Source organism: Antechinus flavipes, chromosome 3, assembly GCF_016432865.1.
Source record: "Antechinus flavipes isolate AdamAnt ecotype Samford, QLD, Australia chromosome 3, AdamAnt_v2, whole genome shotgun sequence".
In the NCBI taxonomy this organism is placed as follows: Eukaryota; Metazoa; Chordata; class Mammalia; order Dasyuromorphia; family Dasyuridae; genus Antechinus; species Antechinus flavipes.
In genome coordinates, this window is record NC_067400.1 from 625,257,272 (window position 1) to 625,277,814 (window position 20,543).

The 20,543-nt window shown below is 34.3% G+C and overlaps 1 protein-coding gene across 1 annotated transcript; it reads left to right on the top strand.

The window, feature by feature from the left end:
- Window positions 1–2,481: 2,481 nt before the first annotated feature.
- LOC127556633 (unconventional prefoldin RPB5 interactor-like) lies at window positions 2,482–4,382 on the top strand. Its single transcript, XM_051989899.1, has one exon. The coding sequence runs from the start codon at window positions 2,658–2,660 to the stop codon at window positions 4,206–4,208; it is 1,551 nt and encodes a 516-aa protein (XP_051845859.1). The 5' UTR covers window positions 2,482–2,657; the 3' UTR covers window positions 4,209–4,382.
- Window positions 4,383–20,543: the final 16,161 nt, after the last annotated feature.

The following is a 20,543-nucleotide window of genomic DNA, read 5'->3' on the forward strand; positions in this document are numbered from 1 at the left end:
ATAAAGAAATAGTTGAAAATGCTTACACAATCAAGCTCAAGGACTATATACTTCCTGGGCCATTGACTTGTCTGTGGTAGATCTGAAATATAATGAAAAATCAGGATAGGGCATCGAGTTTCTACCATGTTATTAAGGGAGTTTATGGAATGAAGGGTGATATCTTCCACAGTGTTCCCTGTGTCTTGAGGCAGAATAGCACTTCAGATGTTGTGAAGTTAAATTTGACTTTTGAGGAGGAAGACAGTGTGAATACACTTTGGGTAATCTAGAAGGAGCTGCGATTTTAAAAGTCTTAATATACTGCCACAGGACTGTCTAAAAAGCATGACAGTAACTGAGAGATTGTGTTCATATGCAACTTTTCAAGTAGGTCAACTCTTTCACCTGATTAGTAATTCAACACCAATATAAAGCAGAAAAGTAAAACCCACGAACACAATCGAGTTTCCTCCTAAAATTAGAAATGGGGAATAGTGAGGTGGCTCCTTCTGTTTGTTAAACCCTGTTGTTGGCAAAGTGATGCTGGATATGACTTGTATTATATAATCACTAAGTGGCTGCAAAGGGACAACAGTACTATATATGTGGAGGGGGAGGATGTGTATATATGTAAGTGTCGATACATGTGTGTATGTGTGCATGTATGTAGATGTGTATTTTTATGTATGTGGTATGTGTATATGTCTCATGTGTTTGTTTATTTATTTGTGAGTACTGCCTACTTAGTAGGGACTACAGGTGTCCTAACGTCTAGAATCAATTGATGAACATTTATTAATCATCTAATATGTGTCAAGCACTGTGCTAGACACTGGACAGCTTCTGGTTCCTTGACATAAAACATATGGTAATAACTCGTTGCCGGTAGATTACATTTCTGGCCCCCTCCATTAGGGGTCCACAACATGGCTCCATACACAGACTTCCCAGAGGACTCTATTTTACAAGATATATATGTGTATATGTATATATATATAATATTTGTTTTATATATATACATAAATGTACATGTACGTAGTACATGTGTTGGTTGTATTGTACAAGTAGTTCTTTTTATATAATATGGAAATTTACAACTATGTCATATATTTGTTGTATGATTGTAGATATGTATATATATACATATATATACATATGTAGCCATAAATTATCATATTATGTAAAAAGTCTACATGTATAATAAGTAAACATTTCTTCAAATGTGAACCCAAAAACTGAGTAAACCACCAAAAAAAACTTATGGGGGGAGGGAGGGAGAGAAGAAGGGGAAAAGGGAGGGAAGGAGGAGAAAGAGAATCTTTGATAACTTTGGAGAGGCTGTTCAATGACGAGAACAGAAGCCAGCCTGCCAAGGCAGAGGCTGAGAGTAGGGAAGTCAAGGGAATAAATGTAGCTCTAAGAGTGGAACCAGAAACAAGGGAGGAACATAGGGCAATAGCTTGAGGAGATGGTAGGGTCCAAAGAAGTCCTTTTAAGAATTAGGCAATGTGGGCATGTTTTGAAGGGGAGGGGAGGAGAGAAAAGCTTAATAGATAATAATCAGTTGAATACTAAAAAGAAGAGGGTCCGCTTATGGAAGGCAACCATCATGGAGAATCAAAATTGGGAAAGACAATCCTGAGGTGTGAGAACAGCTTGGATCTGTGTTTAATTGAACTGATGTCACAAAGACTCAGATGCAATAAATTATAGCGCAGGAAGGGATTTCGTGGCCACCTAGTCCAAACTCATAAGTGAAAGGCAGTGACTAAGATCAAGATTTGGGTCTTATTATCCCATTAGGTTTTGGAAAATATTCCAAATGAGTGTGATCTATGTCTGGGAAGGAATTTTAGTGGATTGGAGATTCCAGGAGTGCAATGCAGAAGTAACACCAGAAACAAGATCCTCTGAGAGCAATGATTAGCTCATTCACTACAACAATTTTGTAAGATTTGGTTGACTGGTGTTGGAATCCTTACTAACTGCTAAGTAATTAGAGTTGATCTAATCTTACAAGAAGTTGTTTTGGCCAGAACCTGAAACAAGGTACTAAGTAGAACTAATCAAGACAAGGCTTGTGTTCCCACCTTTACTCATTGGACTCCACAAGTATGCTAGCTTCACAAAGTACACTTTCTAACTTCAAGAGAGTTCACACCTCCCTTAAAGTCATTGGGCCAGAGAGCACTATGGGAGAAAACCCATAATCCCATTCTCTCAGAAGAGGCAGATAAAAAGCCAGCGATGAAGGATCTATGGCAGAATACATTTTTTCCTCTTGGCTGGCTGATCGCGCTAGACTCGAGAGAAACGACTCTGCTGCAGAGAACACTTTTGGGATTTCAGTGGAGCTACGCCAGAAGCCCTCTCTCCGCGGCAAGTTGGTGCTGGGCTCCCCAGAAGGAGATAAGAGAGATCTTCCATCTCTGTTGGAGGCAGAAGAAAGCAGAGGCAGAGGCTAAAGGGCAGAACCTTTGGATTTGGAGACATCCGAAGGGCTCTAAGCCTCTAAACCGGCTGTGCCCTGAGAAAAACAAACTCCAACATTTGAACTCTTAACATTTGGCGCCCAACGTAGGGCACGAACCCACGACCCTGAGATTAAGAGTCTCATACTCTACCTATTCCACCCCTCCGCGTCCTGCCCGAGCCCAGCCGTCCCCTGCACGATCATGGAGGCCCGGCCTCGGCCCGGCCTCGTCGCTGCCGCCTCCTCCATGCAGCCGCTCCGCTCGGAGCATGTGGCGAGGCTCCGGGAGGAGCAGGAAAAGGTGGTCACTGGCTGCCAAGAAAAGATCCAGCACTGGATGAAGGTAGAGCATGACTATGAGGCTCTTCAAGAAAGACTCAACACATTGCCTGATAAACTCTCTTATGATATTATGGTACCTTTTGGTTCTCTTGCCTTCATGCCAGGACAGCTTGTTAATACCAATGAAGTCACAGTTTTGCTTGGGGACAATTGGTTTTGCAAATGCTCGGCAAAGCAGGCTGTAGGTTTAGTAGAACATAGGAAAAAACATGTTCGGAAAGCATTGGATGATTTAAAAAAAGTGATGAAGAACTTTGAATCAAGAGTTGAATTTACAGAAGATTTAAAGAGAATGAGTGATGCAGCAGGTGATATTGTTGATATAAGAGAAGATATTAAAAATGACATTGAAACTAAAGGAAAGCACAGAACTGCTCATAGACCTCATTCAAAACCAAAAACTTCAGATGCTTTTGAAGCAGATTTCATAGATGATCCAAAATCTGAGGGCAGTTTTCTCAGTGAGAAGGAACTGTGGGCTCGACTTGATGAATTAGAAAGACAAGAAGATCTTTTGGGTGAACTCGATAGAAAATCTGATACTTTGTTTATAAATGGAGATGATATAACCTCTTCTGAAGAGGAGAAGGAAGATCAAAAGACAGATGTGACTATGAAACACAAAGTAACAGACTCTCTTACTCAGGGCAGTTTTCAAAGAGACATCACAAATTCGAAGTTACTTAATGGTCAAGTGAATGGTTCAAGTTCTTACAGTGATGATGATGATGATGATGACGACGACGACGACGACGATGGCCGTGGCAGTGTTGATGGTTTAGGAATTGGAAATAATTCCATACCAACAATATATTTTTCTCATACAGTTGAACCTAAGCGGGTACGAATAAATACTGGAAAAAATACTACTTTAAAATTCAGTGAAAAGAAAGAAGAAGCCAAACGAAAACGGAGGAATAGTAATGGCAACAATAGCCATTCTATTCCAGAACTACCTAATATCAGAACTCCTGCTGATGTTTATAGAGTCTTTGTTGATGTTGTGAATGGAGAATACATCCCTTGTAAATCAATTTTGAAGTCTCGGAGCAGAGAAAATAGTGTATGCAGTGACACTAGTGAAAGCAGTGCTGCTGAGCTTGAGGACCGGCGAGGAATGATGAGGAGCCTCAGTCATGATGAAGCTGCCTATACTGATGCCAGCGAAGGCATTTTGGATGAGCAGGAAAATCAACAGAAAAAACTGTTTCCCCTAACAGGAAAACTTGAGGCTTTTTCTGGAATTGTAATAGAAAAAGAACTTTTATCTCCTGTAATACCACACCCAGGCACTGTGCATCCTGTTTTACCAACTATACCTGAACGAAAAGAAGTTTTGTCAGAAGTATCAGAAGAAACTACAAAAAGAATTTCAAAATTCAAAGCTGCCAGATTGCAACAGAGAAACTAGGCTTGCCTAGAAAATGGAAATTTGCATCTTAAAGCACAGTTTTGCAATTTGTTATGAATGTCACTTACATGTAGTTAGAAGTAATGCATCCTATGCTATTTTGGCGAGTTCTTTTTACCTCTTTATCAGTGGTATTTAAAAAGATTAAAAATAAATGTTTTAAAACAAAAGAAAGGGGGAGATGTTGGAATCCTTACTAACTGCTAAGTAATTAGAGTTGATCTAATCTTACAAGAAGTTGTTTTGGCCAGAACCTGAAACAAGGTACTATGTATACTATGTATATCTGTTACAAAGTTCTGGCCCATATTGATGGATTTATGTGTACCCCCTCAGAAACCCCCTATATTTTAAAACAAAAGAAAGGGGGAGATGTTGGAATCCTTACTAACTGCTAAGTAATTAGAGTTGATCTAATCTTACAAGAAGTTGTTTTGGCCAGAACCTGAAACAAGGTACTAAGTAGAACTAATCAAGACAAGGCTTGTGTTCCCACCTTTACTCATTGGACTCCACAAGTATGCTAGCTTCACAAAGTACACTTTCTAACTTCAAGAGAGTTCACACCTCCCTTAAAGTCATTGGGCCAGAGAGCACTATGGGAGAAAACCCATAATCCCATTCTCTCAGAAGAGGCAGATAAAAAGCCAGCGATGAAGGATCTATGGCAGAATACATTTTTTCCTCTTGGCTGGCTGATCGCGCTAGACTCGAGAGAAACGACTCTGCTGCAGAGAACACTTTTGGGATTTCAGTGGAGCTACGCCAGAAGCCCTCTCTCCGCGGCAAGTTGGTGCTGGGCTCCCCAGAAGGAGATAAGAGAGATCTTCCATCTCTGTTGGAGGCAGAAGAAAGCAGAGGCAGAGGCTAAAGGGCAGAACCTTTGGATTTGGAGACATCCGAAGGGCTCTAAGCCTCTAAACCGGCTGTGCCCTGAGAAAAACAAACTCCAACATTTGAACTCTTAACAGACTGGTTTTAAAAGGCAGATGCAAATGAGCCAAAGACTTCCTATTCTCACTTTTCTGACTGTAGTCTTTGGATCCAGATCAGGTCCACACCTCCTCTCACCTGGATTTATAATAGACTCTAATTCATTAGTCTCCCGACCTGAAGTCTCTTTTCTTTGCAATCTATCTTGTATGTACCAAAGGTTTTAAAATCATGACCCATAGGAATAAGCAGCCTGTAAAATGCTGTGCTACCCAAACCAGATCAATACGTAATTGGGAACTCTTTAACAAAATAAGTAGAAATACAATATAATGCAGATAATGTTGATTTGTGGTTTTCTAACTCCAGGTGCAACTGATAGGGATCGTTTCTATTTGAATTAGACACCATTGGTCTATTTAACTGCCAAATTAATGGTCCCAAAGCTCAGATCACCTTGTTTCACTCCCTGATTCATGATGCTCCAATGGCTCCCAATTATTTCCAATAATGAGTATAAACTCCCCTTTTGGGGAAGAAGGAATACTTTAAGTCCATACATAATTGACTGTAACCTGCTTTTCTGTCTTATTGCCCATAATTCCCCTTTTCTCACGATGTACTCCAGCTTTTCTTGCTATTCTATACTTGATTTCTTTTGCACTTGGTGTACATCCTGCATGAAATCTATTCCTTCCTCATTTCCTAGTCATTTTTCTCTAATACAAATTCTCTTGTACAGTAAGATCTAAGTAATGGAGGAAGGCTGGGGCATGTTCATTATGTTGATAAAGCATTTATCCACTCTGACATTTCTGATGACTACTAGGATCTGGGATCATGCTTCAGTATGGGCTGTCTCCCGTGATTACCTTAAACTCAAGTAATGCAGCAGACAGAACAGAATTCCAGGCCTAGAGTCTAGAAGATTTGAGTTCAAATTCAACCTCAGACATATACTGTGTGACCCTGGGGAAATCACTTAATCCCTGTATGCCTCAGTTTCCTCATATGTAAAAAGGGGGTAATAACAACAGCTACCTCCCTGAACTGTTATGGGGATCAAATAATTGGAAAGTGCTTAGAACAGTGCCTAGCATATAGGAAACACTTTATGAATGCTCACTGTTATTATTAACAACTCTATCTTTTACTATAAGATGTTTTCCATTAGACTGAATATGCTCTAATTCTTTTTCAAACTAGGAAATAGGTTCTCTGTTCACCTCCTTCCCAAGATGATCGAATTATATCAATTCTATGAGCTTCTGCACTGAAATTTGGAGGGAGTATCAAACAAGAATAAAGATAGGCTTGCGCTGCTAATCCTTTGAGAATAGAAGTAATAACAATAGGCTGCAAATATAAGCTTGATATTGGGAAGAAAGTCCTAATTTGAGACACTTGTCTATGAGGAAGGGCTGTCTGAAGGGTTTAAAGAGTCTTCTCACTTGGGGAAAAAAAACTGTATGATCTCTTCTCAGGGAAGTCTTTGTCAAGATAGCAGGGATAGAGTAGATAACCTCTGACTTCAATTCTAAGTCTGAGATTCTGTCATTCAGATTTCATCTTTGACCTAAAGCTCTCAGGAACTGGGAAAAGTCGAGAGGAAGTTACCTTCCTGTTATGCAATATAAAGACCTTTTATGTGAAATTAAAGAATAGGACATTGTACACAGATGGAAGGGTAGGGAAAATGTACTTCCTTCTGTAGCAAGTATGGAATCTCCAAGGCAAAGTAGGGGCAAAAAGCAGGAGAACAGAAGCTGTCCTTATTCAGAGAAAGCAGATTCTCGGAGTCCTCCAGCAGGACATCCTTGTGCAGTTCCTTCTGAGAAGAGTATAAGAGGAACCATTTCTTCTAGGGAAAATCTACAGTCACAATCTTAAATGTTGCTGATTTCTGAAACATCAATAAGTTATAGAATTTAGAGTCAGAAGATGTATTTTTGTTGTTGTTCTGGAGTCATGTCTAACTCTTCGTGACCCTATATAACGTTTTCTTGGCAAAGAGACTGGAATGGCTTGCCATTTCATTTTCCAGATAATTTTACATTGAATCAAACAAGGTTAAATAACTTATCCAAGATTACACAGCTAGTAAAGATCTGAGGTCAGAACTGAAATAAGAAAGATGAGTATTTTTGACTCCATGCCCAACACTTTTCACTGACCCACCTAACTGCCCAAGAAAACTTTCCCTTCTTTCTGATCTCTTTAAGATACAAATCCAATAAAGACACTACTGGATCAAAGGGTATGCACAGTGTAATAGCCCTTTGGACATAGTTCCAAATTGCTCTCTAGAATGGTTGAATCCATTCACAACTCCACCGACAATGTATTAGTGAGAGATGACTGTTTCTATACCTGTAATACACACTTTTTGTTTTCACTCAACCTTGTTTTAGCAAAGAAAAACATTTTATTTTACTAGGAAAAAAATTCGTTTTCTTTGTAGCTTGTTTTATGAGGCTAAATGTTTGTATACACAAGTTCTTTGCCCCTTTAAACTATAAAATGTTTATTTTTTAAGCACTCAATATGGGAATGGTTTCTTAAGTAGTTGGTTTGGAGAGACCAATATTGTGATGTTTAAATTGTTTCACTTAGATATGTTGATCTACTTAAGCTTCTTTCAAGCTTAAGCATAGAAATATTGGCATTTAAAAGGGCACTATATTTCAAAAAAATTATATTTGGGAAAAATATTTAAAACATCAGAAAGTGAATATAAGTTACAGAAAACTAGCAAGGCTTTTAAAAAGCAAGAATTCCTCAATATTTTCAGGATTTGAGCCTTTACTTTTATACAAGATGCTTTGAAAAGGACACTTGTCATTTTGCATTTTGTTTACTTTGGGATTTATCTGGTGATAATGTTTTAATAACAAAGTCATAATTTTTTCCTAAAAATACACAGAAGATAATAAAAGAAGATTCAAAAGGACATGCAAACAAAGACAATTTTGAAAGTAACATATGGAATTATTCTATACTTATTAAAAAAAGAAAGTGGTGTGAAGCTGTTTTATTCTGTTCTGCTATCTTTGTGGAAGTAGGTTTTTTGTTTCTTTTTGAAGTTAAAAATAAAAAATATATTTCCTACTCATAAGTATGATCTTCTTTTCTTTTACTTTTTTAATAACCAGATCTTTAATATTCAGGTCACACATCCATTTTTAATTTGTTATGGAAAATAATCTGTAAGATATTGATCACTTTGCCAAAACACATTCAATATTTGCATAGATTCGATTACATAAAGATCTTTAAAGAAATAAAGAATAACTTTAAAACTGAAGTTATATTCATTGTTCATGGGATTAACTGGATCAATATACTGAAAATGAGAATACTATCAAAATTAGTTGGCAGTTTTAATACTGTGTCAGTCAAACTACCTAATCAAGTTTACTAAAGGCAGATTTTATACAGTTAGGTAAAAAAGTAACAAAACAAAGAGGAGCAAGAGACCTAGAATAACAAGAAAAACAATGGGGAAAAATATGGAAAGGAAGAGACAACAATATTGTTAGACCTCAAATGTATTATAAAACAGCAGTCATCAAAACCATTTCACATTGGTTAAAAAAGTAAGAAGTAGATCAATGGAACAGATTAGATAAGGAAAAATCAGAGTCAATGTAAAAATCCCAAAACATACATTACTTAGAAAAGAACTGTCTATTTGATAAAAAAAAATTGTTGGGAAACTATAAAGCAATAAGGAAGAAATTAGACTTAGAGAAATCATACCATAAGCCACAATAACTTTAAAACGGATATGTGATTTGAGCATTAAAGTAATTAAGACAAACACATTAGAAAAAGCAGATCATGCACATGCATTTTTTGTTTGTTTTTTATGGATTGGAGGTATATTCTTAACTTAAAAAAAACAGAAACAATTGCGAAAAATAGATAATTCCTCAAATATGAAATTTAACATATAAAATTATGAAAATTTTAATTTTAATTTAAAAAAAAGCATGACTAGGATTTTTAAGAGATTTTAATCAGTACCTGAATCAGTACCTGAATGATTTGAGATGTTTCCTGGAAAGCAAAGGGGCAGCATGCTAAGGGCTTGAGATGACTCAGAGTCTGACATCTGTCATAACAAAAATAATATAAGTCGTTATATGTGTTTTTGCTTTCTTATTACTTTCATTTGTTAACAAGTATTATATAGTCAGTAATTTCAATATTTATTTTGTAATAGAAAAATGAAAGTAATTACTAATGAAAATGGGTTTCTCCATTTTATTAGTTAATATTTAGAAATTAGGTTGGAGTATGAGCTAAATAACATTACTTTCAGTATTAATAATAAATTATTTAAATGTATTTCTGGATCACTCGAGAGCTGAGCAGTGAAATGGGAAAAAGTATGTTAAAAACTGAGCCAAGTGGCAGACAGAGAAGTGACATACAGTTGATATTAGCCAGATACAACCCACTCATTTTTTTTTCAAACTACTGCATCTAGAATATATATGGTCTGACAATGCTTTGGTCATTTGCTTGTCTTCTATTTACTCTTCTTCCATGTCTAAAAATTTTAAACCCAAATCTGTAAGTGACTGTTTTACAACCTCTCTGCTTTGGGAGCAATTCTCTGTTATATGTATATACTGATCACTTTTTCAGATCTTTGATCATTTTTTGGTTTTAGTATTTAGAAATAGTTTATTTCTATTCTACTTCAAATCCATGTTTCTTCTATAATTTCATGTTATTCTATTTTCCTACTCTTAATCACTTTATTTGGAAGCATAGCAAATGAGATAACATATGATATTATTATCATAATCATTACAAATACCTTGAAGATAATGTGGGTTCAGTTCTAGACCAGCAGAATAAAGCAAATATTGTAATAAAACAAATCACATGAAGTTTTTGTTTTCCTAGTGCATATAAAAGTTATATTACACTATACCTCTTAAGTATGGGATAATATTATGTCTTAAAAAAAAAGAAAACCCAATGTATATACCTCATAAGCCTTCAGTGAACATAATCTTTTTGCTATGTGTGTGTATACTATGATTGGAGCAGGAACATCTGAGTCTAAATCTAGCTTCATATACTTACTACTTATGTGACTGAGCAAGCCTCTGGTTGCCTCAGTTTCCTCAAATGAAACATGAGAATGATAATAGCACTTATACAACAGGATTGTTGTGCAGAACAAATGAGGTCTTACTGCTTGGTACAGAGTCGGTGCTATATAAAAAAAATTTTAAAGCAAATTTAGAAGATTTGGGGAACTGAAACATTTGTAGGTCACCAAAACTCAACCTGCCATTTGGCTCATTATATTTAATTTTATCTTTCCAAGTTCTATATAAATTTAGTGATGGTTTTGTCATAATTTATTTCTCATTAATGAATATGTAATTACTTTTCACTAATTAACTAATTTATTTCATTAAAATTAATTCATAGTTTGTTAAATATTTCTAATTTAATGAACTAGAGTGGCAATTCTTAAAGTGTGGTCCTCAGGCCCTTTGTCATCTCTAAGACCCTTTCAGGAAATTCTTGAAGTCAAAATTATTTTTATAATAACAATAACAATAAGATATTATTTGCTTTTTTCACTCTAATTCTCTCTTTCATAAATGTAGAAAGGAATCTTTCAGAGGTTATATGATCTACAAATTAAAGAATTAGCTGCTAACATGAAAACCAAGTTATCGCATCTACAGAATTGTACATTCACCTTTCAAAGAGATGACTCTACAGACTGCTGCACTTGCTGTTTGCTTGTATTCTTCAGATGTCAACACCAGGTAATCATGAAAGAAATTTTACATGAATGCTTGGCAAGAAATGCTTGGTACTGAAATATCAGGGCTGAATAACTTTTTTGAATCTCACCATTTATTCTGGAACGAGTGCCTTGGGATTTGAACTGATGGTCAAAAGCAAAAGTGGATAAAATTACTTTCACTTTTGTGTGAACCTAATTGTTGTATTCTTTCATCACCAGACACTTGCAGCCGGGGAAAGTGAACCCGGTTCATTTAAGACTGTCTTGATGAAGCAATAAAAATGACTAAATTTATTAAATCTCCACCATTGAATATGCATCTTTTAATATATTAATGACAAAATTGAATGGACTCCAAAAAGTGCTTCTGTTACACATCAGCATAAGATGGGTTGGTTGTCTAGTAAAGCTCAGAGCCCTAGAGAGCTATAGCAAAACTCTCAAATACAGCCTAAATTAGGTTAAAATTTAATTGACAAATGTTTAATAAACAAAAACACAACTTAGATAACGTTAATCATTATCAAATTCACATTTAGGTTTCTGTTCATTATGTAACCTGAATTGTAAATATGTTTATTCATATGTTTAGAATCGTTTAATTCTATGTAATTTGTAAAGAATATGTTTTGAATTTGTGCTTTTTAGAAGCCCTCATTTGCAGCTTCTATATGTTCTAAAACATGGCACAAGTGTTACGTGATGCTGAGAATATTCTTTCATAGTCCCTTTCAAAAAGTTTCATAAAAATTTTTAACTCTGAATTTTAATAGTTTGAAAGTTCTACATTTTTCCTTTTGTTTATCCTTCTCTTAAATTCTGAGTCAGTAAACTGACATTATAGCATCGTCTATGTGCCAGGCAAAGCATTGGGGCTACAGAATAGGGTAAAAGGCAATCTATGCTCTCAAGAAGTTCACAGACTAATAAAGATAACACATAAATAATGATATACAAACATGATATTAACAGAATAAATTTGGGGTAATCTCAGAGGTAAGGCACTAAGAATAAGGAAACCTAGGAAAAAGTTTATTGTAGAAGATGGAACTTTAGCTAAGACTTGATGGAAGTCAGGGAAGTCTGGAAGCAGAAATGAGGAAGGAGAGTGTTCTGAGCATGGGGAGGAGCCAGTAAAAACATTTGGAGTTGGGACATAGGCGTACTATGAATGAAGAGCAGTATGGAGACCAGTGTCATTGAATTGCAAAGTATGTGAAGAGGAAGAAAGTAGAAGAAGATTGAAAAGTTGGGAAGGTCTCAAGTTATGAAGGGTTTTAACATCCAAAGAGAGTAAAACAATCCTATTATTGTAGTACTACTTTACAAGATTGTTGTGAGGATCAGTTAACATATCAATTAGTATATTAAATTCCAGTTATTATAATATCTATATAACTTTGCATTTCAATTAATTTTTGTTTTGTGCATGTAAATGCTATACCCTTTAGTATACATAAGTTTAATGTTACTATTGATTTATTACCAGTGAATTTAAGCCTAGTGCAATTTCCTTGTTTTTCTTTATTGATATTATGGAATTTTATATTTTTGCTTTTTTTCTTAGAATAATAATTATTTCTTATTTTTTCGATTCATCTGATTTGTATTCAATTTTATTTCAGCCTTTAATTTTGAGTCTATGTGTGCCTTTGCTTTTCAGACATGTTTCAAATAAGCAACAGATAATAAAGTGTTGTTCTCCATTCTGCCATTCTATCTTACTTTATTGAATTATTTAATATAGTCACATTCAAAGTCATGAGACTTAGGTTTGCACTTTCCTTAATTTTTGCCTCAAATATTATTTTAAATTATTTTCCCCTTTGACTTTTAAACTATTTCTTTAAACCTATAATATTTTTCTTAAATTACTTTGATGCAATACTAGCATTACAAACTCTTCCTTGTCTCTCATCTTGTTTGTTTGTGGAGTTTTTTATTTGAGGGCAGTGAATGTTATTTTCTTTTGTGTTTTTCTTAGCGGGCATTGCATCCAAATCTCTGTCTACCCCTCTTAAACATCATTGTAATTATTGTGCATGCTGTTCTCATGATTTTGTTTATTTTATTCAGCATAAGTTCATATAAAAATCTTTAAAACAGACAAGTCAAGCAAGATGGATTTTCATAGCATATGAAAATAAGATTGTGCTGTTTGATAAACTCAAGTTTATAAATTACCAAAAGACTCCTTTTTGTTTTTAACAATTGCTGCTGAGAATATTGGAAAGCAATTTAGTCTCACATCTTGAACTTTAAACAGCAGTAAACTGATCTGACCACCGAGGAGACATCAAAAATATTTGGAAGGAAAAAAAGTTTACTATTCACTCTGAACAAAGGACAGATGACTTTTTTTAAAATAATAATTTTAATTATATAAGATTTAAAAGATCTGTGTAAATATAACTAGTGAGACATGAGGAAGAAAAACTATAGAGTGGGAAAAAGTATTTGTAACAAATATTATCAATAAAATACTAACAACCAAGAGAACTGACACCAAGATATAATGGCAAGAGCCACTGCACAACAGATAAGTTATCAATGGAAACAGTTTGCAAAGAAATTTCAAAAAATGAATATCAAAATAGTTCTGAGATTTCCCCTCAAACTCTGCAAATGGCCAAAAATCCACCCTCCCCTCAAAGGAAATCAGCAACATTATAGTTCTTAGTCAATTGTAGCTGATTCTCGTTAACCCCACTTTGGAATTTTCTTGACAAAGATACTGGAGTAATTTGCCGTTTCCTTCTCCAGCTCATTTTACAGATGAGGAACAGGATTATTTGCCCAGGATCACATAGTAAGTGTATGAGACCAGATTTAAATTCTTAAAGATTTATTCCTGACTTTGAGCCCAGCGCTCTCTCCACTGCACCACTTAGCTACCCCTCAGAATTGGAGAGACTGAATAAAAATAGACACACAAATATAATTTTTATAGAAAAGTGGAATGGTCCAACCATTTTGAAGGAAAGTGAGCAAACTTGTCTATGACTTTTGGCCCAATACCCCTACGTTTAGGTTTATCTTTCATAGAAATCAATAATGGGGTTTGGAGAAGTCTAATATATATAATTTATACAATTTATTCAGCAATTTTTTTTGGTAGCAAAGAATTTCAAGCAAAAAGGATGCTAGTCATTTGGGGACAAACTAAAGAAAGTATATTACATAAATGTCATGAGATGTTTTTAGATAGTAAGAAATAATGAACCAAAAAATTCAGAGAAAAAGATTAAAATTTTATGGCTTCACCTTCGAGATAAATTTTCTGATATCTAATCAGGGCTATGTGCCATAGCAAAAGACATGTACATATTAGCTAGATCCTTTAGATTTCACTACAGAATGACTTTTCTGATGCACAGCAAGATTGGAACTCTGGCTAAATGTCTTTCCACATTCATTACATTTATAGGGCTTCTCTCCAGTATGAATTCTTTGATGGACAGCAAGATTAGATCTCGTTCTGAAAGCTTTTCCATAGATGACATTCATAAGGTTTTTCTCCAGTATGGATTCTCTGATGGCAAATAAGGGTTGAGTGTTCTCTGAAAGCCTTACCACAGTTATGACACTCATGAGGTTTCTCTCTAGTATGAATTTTCTGATATTTGAGAAGGGCTGAGTTCTGGCTGAAGATCTTCCTACATTCATTACATTTATAGGGCTTCTCTCCAGTATGATCATGCTGATGTCTAAGAAGGTCATTACTATAGCTAAAAGTCTTCCCACATTCATTACATTTATAAGGCATTTCTTCACTGAGAGTTCTCTGATGCACAACAAGAGTAGACCGTATTCTGAAAATCTTTTCACACTCATGACACCTATGAGGTTTCTCTCCAGTGTGAATTCTGTGATGTACAATAAGGCTTTACCACATTCATTGCAGTTATAGGGCTTCTCTCCAGTATGAATTCTGTGATGTACAAGAAGATGGGACTTCTGGTTGAAGACCTTTCCACAATCATTACATTGGTAAGGCTTCTCACCAGTATGAATGTTCCAATGGTAATTAAGGTTTGTGTTTTGGCAAGTGGGGTCTCCACATTTGTTATATTTATAAGGTATTTTTCTAATGTAATTTGTTTTTATCTTGCATGGTATGAGGTCAAACTGAAGTCTGTCTCTGAGTTTTCACTCCAATATGTTTTCCATGATGTTGAATAAGCTCTAACAGGTTATTAAAGTGTTCCTCAAATTCATTATATTTAGAATTCCATGTCTCTGAGGTGATTTTCTTGCGCTGAATTAAACCTGAATATTGTCTGAAGTCATTTTCAGTTGTATCACATTCACTGCGAGGCTTTTCTTTAAGAACTTTCTTTTGTACAAAAACAGTTAACTCTTGCCCAAATCTTTGATCAAAATTATTACAGTTAGTAGCTCTCCCTTCACAGGGAGTTTGCCTGAAGGTAATCTTTAATTGTCTAGAATGACTCTCCCAGTTGTCTTGATTCTTCTCTCCCTTGGTACCACATCTCCCAAGTTCCTTCAAATTGAAATCATAGGAAATTCTCAGCTTTGGAATGGACTCCTTGGTTTCTGGCCTAGTTTCCCCATCTGATGAGAAACAAAAATGATAGAAGCAAATATAAATATATAAAGTCATAAACCTATACATGTGTGTCTCCAGGTTCACTTTAATATCTAGATGACTTCCAAGCATGATGAATAGACCAAAAATAAGTAAACCTCTAAGACAGAAACACTGGATTTAAGAAAAACCAAAAGGTAAAGACAAGTGAGCAATTGAAAGATTTTATAAGGCTTTTATAAGTTTTCATAGTCTAACAAGAGGAGAAGAAGAGGACATAAGCATCTCGGGAAAATTATAAGTTAAGTAGAGGTCAGATTGGGGGCCAAAAAAAGACAGGAAGCCTCTGAGTAACTTTTGCTACATTTTTATTATATATTTTTATTTTATTTATAACATGTATGTTATAAATTAATTTATATAATATTTATATAATAATTTATTATACATTTTATTAAGAAATGAAAATTGGAAAAAGGACATGCTAGGAAAAAAAAGAGGAGAAACGGGGAGAAAGTTATATCAAAAAGAAAGATTAAATATATTTTAAAATATTTATACCAGTCAGATGGATCAGTGTAAAGAGTATTGGACTTGGAGTCAGGAAAACTTGAATACTTATTAGAAATTACTTAATCTCTGTTAGTGTCAGTTGCATCTAAATGGAAAATGGAAAAACTATAATAGCACCTATTTCAAAGGATTGATATGAGAATCAAGTGAGATAAAATGTAAAGTACTCAGTAAACTTTAAAGTGTAAGTAATTGCTATCATTATAAGAGTAGCATATTTTGTGGTAGAAAAGAATGGAAAACAAAATATATACTTATCAACTGGAGAATGGTTTAAAAAAAATTGTGGTAAGTCAATATAATGAAATATGACACAGTGTTATAAGAAATGGCAGATATGATGGCAGAAGCATGGGACAATTCTATGAAATGAAGCAAAGTGAAGTAGGCAACAAACACAAAAACCACAAGATTGAAAATGGAAACAATTATAATAAATCAATAAAAATAAATGCTACTGGAAACTAAGGGGGCATCCACCCACTGGGAATGGCTGAACAAATTATGGCATATAATTAAAGTAAGGAAATATTATTTCCCCATAAGAATAAATTGACAATTTCAAATAGAACTGGAATTAACATTAAGTAAAGTGAGCAGAACCATGAGAACAATTTGTTTAATGATATTAGAAAGAGAAAAAAATCCTTTGAAAGATTTTTGAAGTCTAATAACCAACCAATATTCTAGAAGACTGATGGTGAAGCATGCTGTCCATCTTCTAATAGAGAACTGAGTAATTCAAAATGTAGCTCAAGACATACATTTTTAATAGGATCAATAAGTAAATTCACTTTGAGTTATAACTTAACTTATATATTATATATTACATATATTTATATTACATATAAATATATATTATATATAACATATATTTATATAACATAAATATATGTTATATATAACATATTATAACTTAACTACATTCATTTATTACATGTCTCCTTTTCCTTTTTATTTTGTTGTTGTTATTCAGTTGAAGGGGGAAGTAGGAGGGAGAGATAATAAATGCTTGAGAAAATAATAAAAACTTACAAAGACCTACAAAGAAATAAAATGAATGTTGAAATGATAAATAACTCAGTCCTAGCTTGGTTCAAGATTCGATAAAGAACAAGATACATAAGAAAATACCTCCACTCTACTAGGTTGCAGAGGAGATGTCCATAGGTATGGGAAGAAAAGGGAATAAAGGTAAAATTCTGGTGATAGAAAAACAAATGGCATCAGTTAAAATATCTTTCAAAAATAGAGGTGACATATATTTGGAAATATGTGTGTGTGTGTTTCTTTTTTTTTTCTTTTAGTAATTGCCAGAGATTCATCATAGCTAACATCTCTAAAATTTTATTCAGATCCTTAATATCTTTCTTGTTTATATTTTTATTAGCCTTATGTTGCACTGAAATCCCTCACTACTATACTTTGACTGCCTATTTCTCCCTATAATTTGATAAAGTTTTTCTTTAAGCATGTAGAAGCTATGCCATTTTATCATCATTTCTCTTTTACGTGGAGTTCTGCTGGTGTAAACGTTAATAGTTGTGAATGTTCATAATGAACAATTTCTTGGATTAATTGCTACAGTCTCTTTGACATTATTCTATTTAGAAATTTTTTGTCAGTATTTATTAATGAGATTGGTCTATATTTCTCTCTTCCTGGGTTAGGATTAGAATAATATTTGTCTCAGAGAAAGAGTTTGATATAATGTTTTTTTCTCAATTTTTGAAAATTTTTATACAATATGAAATATTAACTTTTTAAAGTTTGAAAGAATTCTTTTGTGAATCCTTCAGGACTGTGTATCTCATTTCTTTGGGAGGTTCCTTTAGGGTTATCTTTCAGAGAGCAGATGGTTTTGTTATTTTTGTATGAGCTTAAGAATTGAGTTGTGCAATTTCAATATTTTCTTATGTATGATCCCATTTTTCAATACAGTAGCCATTTAAAATAGCTGGCTTGCCTTAGTAACTCCTTTCAGCACTTAATTGCTACAGAAAACTTTAATTATTATAAAGAACTCTAACTGTTCAAGTATGTTCTGCCCTATGTTTTATCTCTTGTCACAAATAATGGATAATCCCTTTGAACTAGAGGGAAGAGCTTTGTTGCCAAGGATACAATCTTTCTCTATAACCTTTTATTTCTCATGTATGCCTTGACACCCAAAATATATAGATGAAAATATGTGTGTGTTTATGTGTGTCTGTGGTGTGTATGAAACCAAGTCTTTTGCCAATATATGTGATCAAAGGATATGATTAAACGTGTCAAAAGAAATGCAAACTATTAATAACCATATCAAAGAATGCTTCAAACCACTAATAAGAAGTGGTAATTAAAGCAGCTCTGTGTTTTCAACTCACATCCTGAAAATTGTTAAAGACAACAAAAGATGGGAATAATCAATGTTAGAAAGATTGTGGGAGTATGGGCAAACTAATGATTGTTGGTGGAAATATAAGTTAATACAACAATTTGGGAAAGCAATTTGGAATTATGCAAATAAAATGTCTACAATGTCTATATCTTTTGACACAGAATCTCTGTTATTAGGTTTTTTCTACCCTTATGATGTCATATATAAGAAGAAAAGCCCCAGATCTACTAAAAAAATTTTTTTGTGGTAGCAATATAATTAGAAATAAAGTAGATGCTCATTAAGTAGGGAATGGCTAAACATGCTACTATGCTATAAGATACCACAGATATGTTAAAAGAAGCATGGAAAGAGTTACATGAACTGATGCATAGTAAAGTCAGCAGAGCGAGGAACACAACCTATATGATGTGACTACAAAAACATAGAGGGAAAGAACAACAATAACAAAACAAATAAAGTCAAACATTAAAGAATTACAAAGAACAAGCATGGTCTCAGAGAAGAGTTATGGGAAAAAACACCTCCATTCCAAAGCTCTGCAGAGTGGGGAGGTTCAGGGCTATAGAATACTGTATATATTTTCAGATTTTTTTAGATACATCTTTTTTTTTTTTGGCTGAAATTTTTCTCCTTTTATTTTTTCTTAAAAACATTATTTGTTACATTGTATGATGCCTTTTGTTGAATAAGGAAAAGAAGCTATATTAGAAGAAATCTAGGCTATATGTGTGTACAAAAAAGATATCAACATAAAATAGTTTATTGATATATGAGTAAAATTTATTTTAAAAGTTATTAATGTTAATTGCATATTACCCTCTATTTTTTTTTCTGCTTGTATTTTTCCTCTCAATTTTCTGCTAACCTTGGAATATCATGCCTTCTTTCAGGGCACCTGAAGTCTCACTACCAGACAGATTGACTCAGCTATGGATAACTTAGTGAATAACTTTCCAGCTCCTACAATTACCTCTTTCTTCTGATTGGAGAGTAAGAGGGCTAAGCAATAAGTTCCTCCCAAAATCTTCCTTTATAGAGGTAACACTTTCAATCTTCTTGGTTTAAACTCATAACACCATTCTCTTACCAACAGGGTACCCCTAAGTGCCTCCCCTTTTGTCACCTTTATTTGTATTTTCTTTCCCCTATTAGGATGTAAAATCCTTAAGGTAGAGAATTTCTTTTTCTTATTTTTAGCCCCAATTCTTAGTACAGTGTGTAGCATGTAATGGACACTTAATAAGCATTTATTAAATTGAATTTCCTCCATTTTACTCTTCCTGCCCTCCCTTTTCTAAGTTAAAAGTACTGTAAAAGGAAAAGAATGTGCTGATTAACATCAGTGATTGCCTCATCTCAAATGGCCCTGATGTTTCACCATGTAAAATGGATAGCCAAGATTATTTTGAGATTTTGATTTCCTCAGATGTGATTTCACATACTCACCTGGACTGAAAACTTGTCTCTCCAATATCCACTGAACTTTCTTCTAGTTAGACTGGGAAATCTAATCAGCTTAGGGAACTGGAGGCCCAAGCTTGACAAATAAGGAAGAACTAAGAATGAAAAGAATCTTAGAATACATTTCTTTTCAAGGAAAAGGTAGGCAGGGCCAATGGTGATGTCAAAGATCCTGGGAAATGGATGTTGCTGGAAATTAGTGAATGAGAGTGAGGATATCCTAGAGATAACTAGAAAAAATACACCGATTCTTTATATATTTGCAGTAGAAGAGTAATTGATCACCTGTCATCATTTTAGAGAGGGCAATCTTATTTAGGAATGGATAGGATACAGAGCATCCCAGCATCAACAAAGGACCTTAGAGGAAACATTGACTTTAAACAAAATCTGAGTGACCACTTTTTAAAGATGCTACAGGAAAAAAAATCTATGTGCAAAGAAAGACTAGACCAAATAATCAGAAACACATAGATGACATAATAAAATGCTAGATATGGAAATCAAAAAGACTTCTGAGTTCAGAGTCTGCCTCAAACATAACCTAGCTGTATGACCCTAGGCAAATCACTCTCACAGCCTCAGTTTCCATAGCTGTAAAATGGGAAGATCAATAATGGCACCTAACTTTCAGGTCTGCTAATGTGATAA